Raw genomic sequence first — 13746 nt, forward strand, 5'->3', positions numbered from 1 at the left:
ACCCAGATTTTTCTCTCTTATGTCCTATCTTATCCTTTCTTCTCTGCACCTCTATGCATCTAGTACCCACTTTTTCCCCCTGCCTTAGGCTGTTCTTTCTAATTCCCTTTAGTGAAATTTTGTCCATAGAAAACTCTTGGTTTATGTACCAGTATCACTATTTCACACACGGGAAAGTACTGTTTTCATTCAGGATTGAAATTATCCCACTGACTTTTGGGTACCATTGCTGCTGGCAAGACAACGTCTGTCCATCGGAGTGCAATCTCTCTGATCGTCTGTGTCTTTCTAGCTCCTGTTAGGGTCACCCCTTACCGTACAGTCGTCTGAAACTACACGACAGTCAATGTGTTACTCTTCCACTTGGAATTGGCTGGGCTTCTTGAGTCTGGGGCTTCTGCTCTGCTTTGGCCTGAGAAGCCCTCAAGCATCATTTCCTTCACAGCTTTGCCTCCACTCTCTTGATGTTCCCTCCGAGAACTCTTCGACACACATAGACGAGTTTCCTCCCATGTCCTTCACGCTTTGATATCTTCTGCTCTTTGTGGGATGCCTTTGCCAAGTAACATCTTCAGTCCCAACTCCAATTTTCTGGTTCGTTCTTGAGCTGAGTTTAAACTTCAATTCAGCTTAGTTGTTACACATTTCAGCTCAGTTCTTATTTCCAGTTATGGGGGTTCCATTTGATTCTTTTTTATGAGCTATATTTTCCCCATATTACTTTTTTTTTCACTCCCCAAACCTACCACACTCCTTCACAGTCTTTGCGCGGTATATCCCACCATCTGATTCTTTCTCGAGCTGGTATCTTCTAATGCTGTTTTGTATGGATCTCGCCATAATAAAGTGTTTCCTGGTATATTTAATTACCCATTTTAAAACTGAATTATCCATTTTACACATGCAAATCCTTGTGCCTTAGGAACAGAAATAGAGCTGTCCCTGAAAATATTTGTCTTTAAGGTGTTTGGTCCATGTGAGTGACAGGTACTAGCTGTCTCCGGACACTCTGAAATGAGTGAGTAATGTGGGGCTTAAGGAAGGCACTTAGGGCACGTGGCTCAGGACTTTGGGGTCACAGGAGAGAGAGTTGAAGCCCGCAGATGAGGATGGGCCAGGTTTACTTCTACTGCTGAGTAAAGTGAGAAGACAGTGCTTGCAATCAGCTGGCTCCCCAGCTAGTGAAAGCAGCTTCCTAACGGCACCTTGGGAGGTAGCCCTGGATCTGTCCCCAGTTTAATAGAGGCGTGAAATGATGCTTCTGCCCTCCTGCCCCTGAGGAAAAAGTCAGCATCAGGCAGGACAAACAGCTTTCCTCTCTGGATTTTATCCCTGCCCCTGAGTACTGGGCCCTGGATTATTATTACTTTCTTTCTTTATGTATATGTGTGTACATGTTTCTGTGTGTGAGCAAATGTATACGTGTGTGTGTGTGTGTGTGTGTGTGTGTGTGTGTGTGTGTGAAGGCCTAGTACTCTTTCTTGAATGTGATCTACTTTATCATCAGGGCAGGGTCTCTCAGTCGAATCCAGAGCTCATCGATGCCACTAGTTTTGCTAGCCAGTTTACTCCAGGATCCCTGCCTCTGCCTTCTATGTCAGAATTACAGATAGGCCCCTACAACCACCTGGCATATGCACAGGTTCTGGGGATTCAAACCCTGATCCTCATGCTTGCTGTTTTTGTGGCAAGAGCCACATGAAGAACCACTGAACCATATACTCATCCCTGGAGCTAGTATTCTTCTCCTCACTACAGCTTCCTGATGTCTGTTTGTGGTGTGTAGCTATGGTCTTAGCCAATTTCAGTAGAAGACATCTTTGGACTCCTTCACTTGGTTGGTAACCTCTTCTGATCCATGCTTAGCATTTGTCTTAATCATGTAACTTTTGATGTCCCCAGGGCTAGATGACCACACAATTCTCATGTCTGCTTATAGGGACAAGGACTGCCTTTTGGGATGTTATGACAGCAGTTTTCTGAGCTTGTAGGTTCAGCAGCCCCGTAAAATGCTTAAATCTTCTGAAACCATCTAAGGCCAAGTCCCGCTTGGGCTCGAATCCCATCGGGGCAGCTCACCACCTTCCTTATGCTGTCACTTTCCTGGTGGAGCATTTGTGTCACCAGCTCAAGTTTTGTGCTGCAGGTTAGTGAGCAAACGAGCCCATGTGAAGGACTGAGGGAGCCCAGCAAGGACAAATATTAAGAGTCCCTGGAGGAGGTGGAATTTCAGGCATGGCAGGACATATAGATGTGATTGAAAAAGAAAGTCGTAAGAGGGGGAGGGAGAGGGAACCCATGCGCTCTGAAGCCTTGCTAGCAACGTTGAGGAGATTAAAGCAAAGAGGCCAATCATGTAAAAGTGTCCATGACAATAGCATTTTTATCCCTACTCAGAAAGTCAAGACTCAACTGCCCTAACAGCCCCTCTGGAGCCATGGAGTTGACAACTGGCTGAGGTGCAATCCAGCCTCTCTGACATCTTCTTCTGGATTCTGGTTCTTCCTGGCATTTTGAGTGTGATAGCTATTACTCAGAGAGGAATAGGCAATGTGAGAGCAACCCATTCAGCCACACAGGTGAGAGGGGATGGCTTGGTATATCCCTTGCTCGGCCTGGGAAGCACCTACTGAGTGCGCTGGGATAGAGTAGACAGTGTAGGCCCAGATCCAAGAGGGTCTCTCCTGGTCCTGGATCAAGTCTCACCTATTAACAGAGTTAGAAGACCCAGCTATATGTGTTCCAGCAAGGGGCACCCATCCTAAAGCAGTTCCTGGCTGCCTGTCTGCTCACAAGAAGACTCTAAGTATCCTCAGCACTCTGAGCCTCCTTGTCTTGACTCTAATCACTTCCTCTGCCAGGATAGAGGGTAGCAACCTGGGCAACACAGCTAGCTCTGTGGGTGGTTTTGCAACATGGTTTCTTTCTTTCTTTCTTTCTTTCTTTCTTTCTTTCTTTCTTTCTTTCTTTCTTCCTTTCTTTCTTCTCCTCCTCTTCCCCCCCCCCTCATCTTCCTTCATCATCTTCTTTTTATTTGTTTTTTGAGACAGGGTTTCTCTGTAATTTTGGAGCATGTCCTGGAACTAGCTCTTGTAGACCAGGCTGGCCTCAAACTCAGAGATCCACCTGCCTCCTGAGTGCTGGGATTAAAGGTGTTCACCACCACCACCCAGCTTTTTTTTTTTTTTTTTTAACATGGGTTATTTCTAGATATTCTCTAAGAGGGCTGCCTTGCCCTTTGGGTTGCCTCTCAATAGACCTTCTGAGATTGTGTATTTGGAATAACAGGGACCAATCCCCAACATGTTTCTACTGAGAATCAAGCTGAGCTGCATCCACATCCGCCTTCCCAGGCCTGCAGTAGCAACTGTGTCTGTCTGTATTGCACCAATCAAGATCATGTCCTTTTAAGAAGAAAGCATAACATCACTATAGATCTTCATGGCCCCTGCCCTCATGCTGACATCAGGCATAGCTCCTCTTGTACCTTGGCAGGATAACACTCTCTAGAGTAGGTGTGTACCCTTCCGTCTTTCTAACATGTTTATGCAGGCATATTTTCAGGGGCAGAACATGCACAAGCTATGAGGAGCTGTTGATGGGAGTGGTGTTGGCCATGCCCCTGACTCTGCAAGCTACAGAGTGTATTTAACAGCATATTTCAGGGACCACATCCCACCCCACTCCTAGAACTTGAGTGACTTTTCAAATGCATGAGACTGAAACAGGGTAGATGAGACCCTACCCACATCACTGGGCAACTTGGAGTGGCAAGAAGCTAACAGAGCCATAGGTGACTTAAGTACCTGCTCTGAGGGGAAAGCAAGGAGGACCCTTGGAGCCTTAGGTATAGAGGTCACCTGACATCCTTGGCTATCTCAGAGATTAGCCTACCCTGCCAGCCATGGAACCCAAAAGCTGGATGCCTCACCTGGCAGAGTATGGCTGGGTAGGTTTGGTCTTAATCCTATTCCTGTCTCCCACTAGCCCACAGCCTGTAAATGACACAATGTGAAGTAAGCAAGGTAGGCCTTTATTGGAGAAAATGGCAACATACATACACAGATCGGGATTCCAGAACACACAGGCAGGGAACATCCTGACACCCATTCCCTTCGTCATTCACATTGTCACCTCCCATGCTTGGGTTGTCAGCGGCATTCACAGGGGTGAGCCAAACCTAAGGAGACTGAAGGGATGGCTTGGCATTTCTTCTTAAGAACACAGGGAGATGACAGACCAGGAAAGACCCTCCACAGTCCCGGCTATAGAGCATGGCCACCAAGGTTGGCACTGGGTGTGAGGTCACCCAGCATAATAGGCAGACAGCAAACGCGTTGACTTCCGGGAGGGAGGAGAGCTGGATATGGTGCAAGGACACAGATTTGGGGGCTGAGAGGCTCAGGCCTGTGCCTCCAGGGCCCGCACATGCACGCTGGGTAAACAGAACCAGGATGGTGGCAGCTCCTTGCTCTTACAATCCTCATGAAAGCGGATGTGGAGGAAGAAGTCACCTGTGTAGAGGAAGAGGAGGGCTCCAAGGCAAGCCGACTGGCCTGATGGCTGCACCTGGAGTGGGAAAAAGGAAGTAGTGTCATACCGGATCTGTGGCTCCACCCCCAAAGCTACTGGGAGAGTCTGACTTCCGGGTAAGGAGAGGGGCGGGACACACTGGCTTTGCCCCCATCCAAAGCATTTTTTGGCTGTGCTTCCTTGGATGAGGGGCTGCACGTATCTGAGGAGCCATTTCCGCCTTTGAGAGGAGCTACCACTGTTTCACTTCCTGAACTGTTTGGGTTTAGCGAGAGAGGGAGTGCAGGAAGTTGTGTGCGGGCTGATTGAGGTTCAGGTGTCTGAACCAAGCTGTACCGCTCACTGACTCCTCTGGGGCTGGGTTGGGTGGGCAGCGACCACCGCAGGGAGGAGCTGTGGGTGCATAGAGGTAGGAGCACCACCATTGACCTGATCCCTGGTTGTGGGGCTCTATAGGTTGGACATGGAGACTGCGCCGCAGCTCGTACTCACCAGAGCTCATACTCGACGCAGCTCGTACTCACCGTGTCGAGGTAGAAGGTGCTGGAGCCCACAAAGGAGATGACGTCGTGCAAATCGTAGTTGTGCACCCCATTCTGGTGGTCCTGGAAGGGAACCACGGTGAGGGCGAAGGGCCCCACGCTACGGGGACTCCGGTTAGTCAGCCGCACCTCCAAGTGTACAGGGTCACCGACCTGGCAGGCAGCTGCTGCCTCACGGTCACATGGCTGCCCATCCACCAGCACATCTGCAAGAGATGGAAGACGATCAGAGGTAACCGGTCTGTCGCCTGACTTCTTGCTCTGTGTCAGAGCACTGGGGACACATGGGAGTGACTGGGACTCTCTTTTCCCGAAATAGTCTACAGAGACGGGCATAGCAGGGAAAGAGCTGTCCTTAAGGGGAGCCCAGATTTATGGTGTTCCTCTTGACCTGATCCAGCCACAGCTACTCTTTCCTCCTGCAGGGCAGGACCATGGACTTGGCCCAGCCACACTCTCCTTTTGATATCCACAGTGCCCCAGGTCAGGGTCAGGTCTCATCAAACAGAGGGTCTTGGGAGAATGATCTGTACAGAGTCCCCAAAGGAGGGGGTCTGGGGAAGATGGAACTCTCTCTCAAACCTTCCCAGATGCAGACACATCTCCTGCCTGCCTCCTGTTATTGCTACTCTCTGGACTCGTACCCATCCTCCCTGTACAGGTGAGCCGGAGCTATAGAAACCCCTCAGTTGCCTCATCCATCCCAACACTTAATACCAGGTACAGCGATGAGGAACCCAGATGTAAACAAACCCTCCTGGAGGAAAAGTATAATCTAGCAAAGGGAAAGTGGAGTCAGCCAGGAAGGGGACCATACTGAGACTCCACCTGATAGAGTGCTCAAGAGGGCTCATCACAGACATGGGGAAGTGGGAAGGGACACTTCTCGAATCGACATTCTCCAGGGTATTAATTGTCTCTAAGAGTCTGGTTTTAGCTGCATCTTCCATTTCTGAATGCAGAAGACCATCTGTCCTGAGCCTGATGGTCATGGGCTCTGGGGTGGTCCTGGGTCCCTGGCCACTAGTCCGTCCACATAAGCACGTCTAGTGGTACCTTAATAAACTGCAGGAGGTGCAAGGATGGACTGATCCTTCTGCTAGCTCTCTAGCTCTCTTGAGCCCACAGTGAGGATCCAGGGGACCTGAGTGTGCACATTCCCACCTGTGAGGCCTGTCACTATCTTGCCGAGCCCCAACTCTCTTTGGTCCAGTGGAGCAGATGCCAGCACTAATGGCTAGGATGAGAACATTAAAGGTCACGCTGCGTGATGCTGTGGGTAACAGCATGAGAGCTGTGTACACAGGCTGCAGAAATGCCCCTCTGGAAGGACCCAGTGGTGGCCCCATCCCAGCATCCGTCATAGCACCTGCTAAGTCTGCAGGGAAGCTCAGTGACTTCTGTCTCCAGCCTCAGTTTCTCCCTGTGGCATGGAGCCTCCTGCAAAAGGAAGAAGGTACCCAACAGTCCTCCACCTCTTTCTCCACTCGGGCCAGGTCATCATGACCGTTCCCTGAGCAGTAAGCCCAACCAAGTGCAGTTGCAGCTTCTTGAATGAAACAGGGAGAGCAGCTGGCGGCAGTGGCTGGCTCCGTTAAGGGAGAGATGATTATAAGCAAACCAGCGAAGGGTGGCTGGCTCATTACAGCTCTTCTTTTTTTCTCTCTCTCTCTGCAGAGGACTGTGTGGGCTGTCAGGGCGGCCAGGCCAGGGCTGTGGCTCATCTTCCAGCCTTTCCTGTCTGCCTGTTAACCTTTTCCAGCCCAGACTCTGCACAGCCCAAGGCAGGCCAGCTGGGACCTCAGCCTCACCTCCACCCTATCATGTCAGGAGAGACCCTCGATACACCCAGCCTTCTTCCTGTCCTGAAAGCTGGCAAAAGTGTTCCTACTTCCTGGGGAGAAGAAGGAGGGAGAGGCTCTCCCCGGTTGTAACTATCAACCTCCTCCTGGCATCCTAGCACATTCACACATAGAAGATAGGAGGCTCCCCAGAAGGGCTGCCTGCTCTAGCCTGTCTTGGAGTGACTGACCATTCCATCTAGTCAGTTACTATTCCAGGAATCTTGGGAAGCCCTCAGGACCATGGACCACTGTTCCCTCCCGGCCAGTCCTGTAGTTTTTCATCTCTGATAGCAGCTGGAGTCACAGACTTCAATTCCTCTGGCTCAGAATACCACCTGCAGCTGCTGCCGCACTAACACCATGACATGGTGCTGGCTCTGCAGAAAGCAGGTCTATAAATAGAAGACAATAAGAGAACCAAGTCTAGTGGGGTCCATCCTGCAGGCATCCTGTATCCCAGGATACAGGAAGGTGGGCTGGTCATTGGCAGTCCTATGGCCTGAAGGAACAGGAGACGGGTATATGACACTTACGTAGATGATCCATAGGCTACCTGGTACTGGTGCGGGAGAATTGTCTGTATTCTGTCAATCATGTTTTAAATAAATGCTGATTGGCCAGGCAGGTGGTGTAGGCGGGAAAACTAGACAGGAAGTGGAAATGATGCAAGGAGAGCAGGAGAATTCTGGGGAGGAGGAAGTTGATTCTTCCCATTCCTGCCCAGGCCACCGAAGCAGCAGGATGTGAGCTGCCCCATTGAAAAAGGTACTGAGCCACATTGCTAAAAATAGATCAGATAAATGGGTTAATCAAGATGTAAGAGTTAGTTAATAAGTAGCCTGACCTAATGGGCCAATCAGCTTTATAACTTAGGTAGTCCTGTGGGTGATTTTTCTCTGGGGCTTGCCAGTTATGGGGTACCAGGTGGGACAGAAAAACACAAACAGGTCCCACTCATGTTACATGGTACTCTGTGTCTTATGTAGCCCCAAGTCACCATGTCTTCATAGGAGGATGGAAAGTAGCATTGGCCAGGCAAGTCAGACTACTTAAGGGAAGTTAAGAGGCAAGGTGGGCATAGAGGTCAAAGGGTCACACGGCAGGGCCAGCTGAACCCAGTCCTGAGGGCTCTAGATCCTCAGGGTAGTCTAAATGTAAAGGCACTGGGCACCTGAGGGACTAGCAAAAGAACTGGGTCTCTCTGGAACCACGTGACAGAATGGTTGAGTCTATCCAGATCACCCCTGGCAGTGGCTCTGAACCACGAACTCCAGAGGCTACCTGTGCCCCAGAGAGTGAAATGCCTTCTTGTTTAGGGTGGTGTTGAGTGACAGGTTCCAACAGGTACATGTCTGTAAAACCGGGTCCAACTCACCAACGTCCTGATTGACTCGGCGGGCAGTGAGGAGGACGGGAAGAGCAGGGTGGAAGTAGCAGGGGCTCCTCAGGGCAGGGCAATGTTCCTCTCTTCCCCCCAACCCCAGGAGCTCAACTGCCTGCAGACCCAGGACTGCGTGGTGGCTGAGAATGACCTGTAGTTTCCTGTCCAACTAGCCACTCCCCCACTCCCAAGCTTACCCCCCCCCCATTAGCACAGAGTCCCCTCAGCCAGGACTGGAAGGATTACCTTTCATCCATGGCTACAGATCTAGGAAGCCCATCAGCCCTGCCTCTCACACACCTCCCCTATTTTGTTCCAATGCCCTGGAAAACGGGACTGCTAAATATAGTTCAGGAGCAAAAGTCCCCTTTGGGATAAAGAGCATGTCTTCAGGAAAAAGGCAGGGGAAGGGAGGGACAGCTTGGGGGTTGGTGCTCCAGATGAGGGGATGGACCCAAACTGGACAGCCAGGGTTGATCCGGAAGGGAACTTGGCTTTGTAAGAGGTCATGGAGCAGCGTCAATCCGTAGATGAGTTGAAAGACAGGAAAGGGAATAAGCCAGAGAGGTGACACTAGAGCTCGCTGAGGTGTCCCACTCAACACCAACCACCGGCTGTCCTCTGAGGGAAGCAGAGCCAGATTTAGCATAAGATCTCACTTCTAATCATCCTGGACAAGCAGCGCCTTCTCCAAAGCCAATGGAGCTGATGGCTAGGTGCCTAACCAACAAAATGCACTGACTTTCTTCTTTACTGATATAAGAGTCAAGTAGCTGAAGTTTCCACTTTGGTTGTTAGGAAGCTCAGAACCTGACACGTTGGTCCCCAGTAACTGTAATTTAGTCCCCTAACCTCCACACCTGCCCCACCATCCTCACACAGACTAGACCCCTGCATATTCCTGGGCATCCACACCTCCGTGCCTGCCCACTTGCCAATTCCAGTGGCCTGGGTGTTTTAGGTAGAATGGGGATCTGACTCCGAGGCTGTGGTTCCGGTTCTTGGGTAAGTGGTGTAATACACCGCCATCCCTATATCTACACTCTGGGCTCCTTGTTACTGGGAAGGTGGCCACTATCAGCATGCTGAAGTCTAGGACAGGCTCAGAGGTGGAGGAGGAGCCCGGAGGGTAGGAGAGTCCAGGTAGTTGGCTCCAAACCCCTGAAGCAAAAGCTAGCAGTGACCTGATTGAGAGCAGACAGCGGCTTTTTGTCCCTGAGCCACTGCCAGGGCCTATGCTCTGTGGAGTTGGTGCCACCACACACTCCATCCACCAAATGGCATGTGTTTTTAACAATTACTGAGGTAGGTAATTAGTTCCTAAGCCAGAATGGCGCTCCTTGGCATGGAGGCTGCTCCAGACCTACATATGTAATTACCCTCAAGTCGAGGAGAGCTCCTGAGGAGCCACTGCCTCTCCTGGGGAAATAATTTACTTTTACAACTTTTCATTAAAGATTAAAGAGAATTAAATTAAAATTAAGGTGAATTGGAGTTCAAGAAGAGGGCTGAGTGTGTGCAGTCCTCTTTCAGAGAAGAGGCTCTCTGGCCTCATCCTGGCCTATGGGTTTCAGAGGCTGCAGGCTGAGCTCTGTAGGGTCCGGGCTCCTCAGCGCAAAGCTTCTGGCTGCCCACAACCCAGTGACCATACTGATTGGGGACTGTGGTCACTGGACTCACCATCTCTAGCAATACTATAAATGTCTATCACCACTGTCCGCATGAGGCCACACTGTAGGTGTAGGTCAGAACCCTGTTACGTGGGTGCTAATCTGTGGCAGAGGCAGGGCCCCAGGATGTCCCTCTACATTCCCAGAAGCCAGAGGCCCTTTCCCTGCTGTTCATTCCTTGACTAGGGCCTAATGTGTCCCAGGCTGTTTGAGCTTGCTATCTAACAAGAGCTGACCTTCAACTTCTGCTCCTCACACTGGGATTACAGGCAAGTACTACCATGCCCTGATCAGGTGGTACTGGAGATAGATCCAGGGCCTTGTACATGCTAGGGAAGCACTCCACCAACCAAGTTTGCCCTCCCACTCCCTCCTCTGAAAATGTGAAGTGTGGGACTTCCCACATACTCCCATCGGGTACAGAGCCCAACTTACCTCCCCTGCATTACTAGCCAGGGAACTTAGACTACTCCCCATCTCAATCCACCCAGCCTGGTCTGGCTCTATACGTCTTACACCAGGACCTAACCTGGCCAGTATACTAGAGTTTCCCCTGCATGTACCCTTCTAAAATAAATATAGTCTGGAATGCAAAGCAATGCCCTAGCGTAATCAGGTGAGACCCACTCCTAACCTCCAGGCTTGGGGCAGGATTAACATCCTACTCACTATTCCAGCCCCACCCATGTTTGATACACGTGTGTATGTGTGTGTATGTATGTGTATGTATGTATGTACACATACATACACACACATGTATCACATATTCTGGACTCTGCCAAACCTACTGTGCCCATAACAAACACTGGTCTAACAAAAGAAGTCCACATGCCTGGGTCTGTTCACAAAAATATATGAAGGATAAGACAGTATCCCTCCACAAACCTAGGGGCTGGGGACATCCTGGGGAACAGCTAGGCTGATCCTGGTTCCAGCAGATCAATATGCCATTTAAAATGAGCCCAGACCAGGAGAAAGGTCACAGTGGTTAATGCAGTCAGCTGACCTGGCTTGTGTCTGGAATCTGTGGCCCAGTTCTTACAGGCATAGTCAGGAAAGTTCAGGGCATTACTTCACCACGACAGGCTCAGTGGCCAGTCCTGAAGAAAATGCCTCTTTCTAGGTGTCTGGAAGCTAGGGATGCCCAGAGGCCAAAACTTTGGAACTTGGGATTGAACTTAACCTTGACTTTTTAAGCAAATCTGATTTTTCAGAAGTCACATAAACTGGAAACAGCTCCAAGACTGACTTCTCGGCAGTGCCCACTCACTTCTAATACTGTTCAGAGCCACGGGAAGCCAAACTGGGGGCCTTAGCTTTGTGCTATTACCAGTTAGAGGGACCCATACAATTTCTTTTCACCTACCTAACTACCTTCACTAAAACAACAGAGCAAAAGTTTGAGTTGTGGAGGGAGAAAAAGATACTTCCCAAAGAGCACTGGCCTACGGGCCACCAAGCTAACTACTATCTCTCCATCTTTACATCTACCCTCAATATATATAGCCCAGCTAGTCTTGAGCTAGAACTTGAGCTTGGAACTTGAGATTGTCTTAGCCTTCCACTGAGATGTAATGTATAACAACATCTGACCACCATTCTTTTACCCATCAACTATCCTCGTATCCATCCATCCCCTATTTATCATGCATCCAGCTAGCCAGCATCCATTCATCATCCACCTTCCATCTATACCTCACCAACCCATCAGCCCACCATCTGTCCATTATCCCTTCCATCATTTATGCATCGTCCATTATCCCATCTTCTGTCACCCATCTGTTTATTACTTAATCGTCATCCATCCACCTATTATTTATCTACTTTCTATCCCACTTGTCATCCATTCCAGCGTCCATCTACCAATTATCTACTGATCATCATTTAGCCAACCATCCAGTAACCTTGTCTGCGCTTCCTTGTTTTGCCACAGTTTCTCTCTCTCCTCTTGGGATGAAAAGCTTCCAGAACCTGCAGGCCTCTTTTATCTTCTTAATTACGGATCCACAAATGTCACTACCACAAGCATTCCTTACTAAGTTTCTCCATGACTCCCAAGGGACTTGGTGGTACTTTTACTTGCTTGCCACATTAAGCCTGCCATCTACCATTGTTAACTACCTGTCTTTTGGTGAGTCAGGAATCTTCATCAGGACTGGGGGTTGCTATGAAGATGCGATGGGGCTTCCATCCCCAGCATGTGGGCCTCAAGGCCACCTCTTCTTGTCTTTCTACATGTGGAAAGGGATAAGTGCTTAGACCTCAGGATTGGGAGTAACTGCAGGGGCCATGTTACACTGGACTTGTCACCTACAGCCAGAGCAAACACCATGGAGAGAGATAGACATGCCTGCAGAGAAAGGGGAGTTATCTAATATTTATGTGAGGCAATACATGGGGGTATGTATGTGTGCACTGCTTGGTCTTGGGGCTACTCCCAATGTTATACAGCTTTACTCTTACAACTGATCCTTCCATGTGCTGGACAGTGGATAAAAGGCGAACCCTGATTTGTGTTCACTGGATTCTTGCAGCAAAGCTAAAGGTCCAGGAGTAGCACCTCAGAACCTTTGCCCATTCTGGCCAGCCTGGCTTGGCTCTTCTATCCATCAGTCTCAGCCAGTCTAAGCTTTGCATCCTTCCTCCCACTCTTGGCTCACGGACAAAATAACACTGCCAAATCCACAGTGGTCAGTTCCTCAGTCCTTGCCTCTGAGGTCTGGAAATAGGCCACCAGTTCTTTCCAGAACCTTTATTTTGGGACCCAACTCTCTTAACAGAGCCCTAGCTATCCACACAAAACTTTCTGTCTACTTGGAGCCCTAGATGTTCACACAGAGGCTCAGTTCTCCACATGGAGCCTTCATTTCCACACAGAGTTGTGTTCAAATCCCATTCGGCCACCTGCCTGGCATCCCCATGGAAGGAGCATGCTACATAATGCTCCTTAGTTGGAGACCAATACCCCAACTAAGCATATGCTACCAACTAAAAAACCCCAGTACCAGGAATGGGTAACATCTTTTTGAGTTGTTGGCCAGTGGGGTACTATAGAACCCCCCAAATTATAGGCTATTGCCACTGCTATTGACATCAGACACTATTGCTGAAGATACCACACAGTTGAGTCATAGAACATGGAGAAATTGAGCTGGTACTTGGCCTGGGAGCTTAACCCCTACTGGCCAGCATTTACAGTACTTGAAGGTGATATACAAACTGCTGGAGGAGAAAAATAATAAATTTCATCTGCTAGAATAACAATCTGCCTGTAGGATAAGTCCATCTATACAATGGTGACATTAATATTATGGAGATAACCAACCAACCTTCTTATTGGATTTAAGACTTGTTACTTGAGATGGAACCCATATCTGATACAGTTCATGAGGTGGGGACATAGGAAAGAACCATTTCTATTATTCTACTAAAAGGAGATAGAAATAAGAGAACTGCTCATGTCTTGTTTTACCCACAGATCAATGCATTGCTCAACAGTCATCACAAGAGATTCTCTTTGCAGTAGGTAACAACAAACACAGAAAGCCACAACTGGTCAATCAATGTAAAGAGAATACGCAACTTTGGAATGCTCAGCCCTGAATGGGATGTCTCCATCAAACCCCTCCCTTCAAAGCTCAGGATCTATGTGGAAGAGAGGACAGAAAGACCGTAAGCGGGAGGTGGTGGATGATGTCAAGGAAACAGTGTTTTCCAGACACAACAGGGCAGATGCACATATGAACTCAGAGACTGTGACACCACACAAGGCTTAC

General features: G+C 49.2%; 1 protein-coding gene across 3 annotated transcripts in view; it reads right to left on the reverse strand.

Moving 5' to 3' along the window:
- Positions 1 to 4012: 4012 nt before the first annotated feature.
- Positions 4013 to 13746, reverse strand: part of Trappc9 (trafficking protein particle complex subunit 9) — a 461504-nt gene continuing 451770 nt past the window's right edge. For all 3 annotated transcript variants that reach the window (XM_048457138.3, XM_048457137.3, XM_048457139.3), the window contains 2 exons: positions 5058 to 5281; positions 4013 to 4569 (listed from right to left, as the gene is read on the reverse strand). In XM_048457138.3, coding sequence (XP_048313095.3) covers positions 4402 to 4569; positions 5058 to 5281 — 392 coding nt within the window. In that variant the 3' untranslated portion in view covers positions 4013 to 4401. The remainder of the gene's footprint in view (positions 4570 to 5057; positions 5282 to 13746) is intronic.

The sequence above is a fragment of the Myodes glareolus genome, chromosome 19, assembly GCF_982192425.1.
Source record: "Myodes glareolus chromosome 19, mMyoGla1.1, whole genome shotgun sequence".
Taxonomy (NCBI): domain Eukaryota; kingdom Metazoa; phylum Chordata; class Mammalia; order Rodentia; family Cricetidae; genus Myodes; species Myodes glareolus.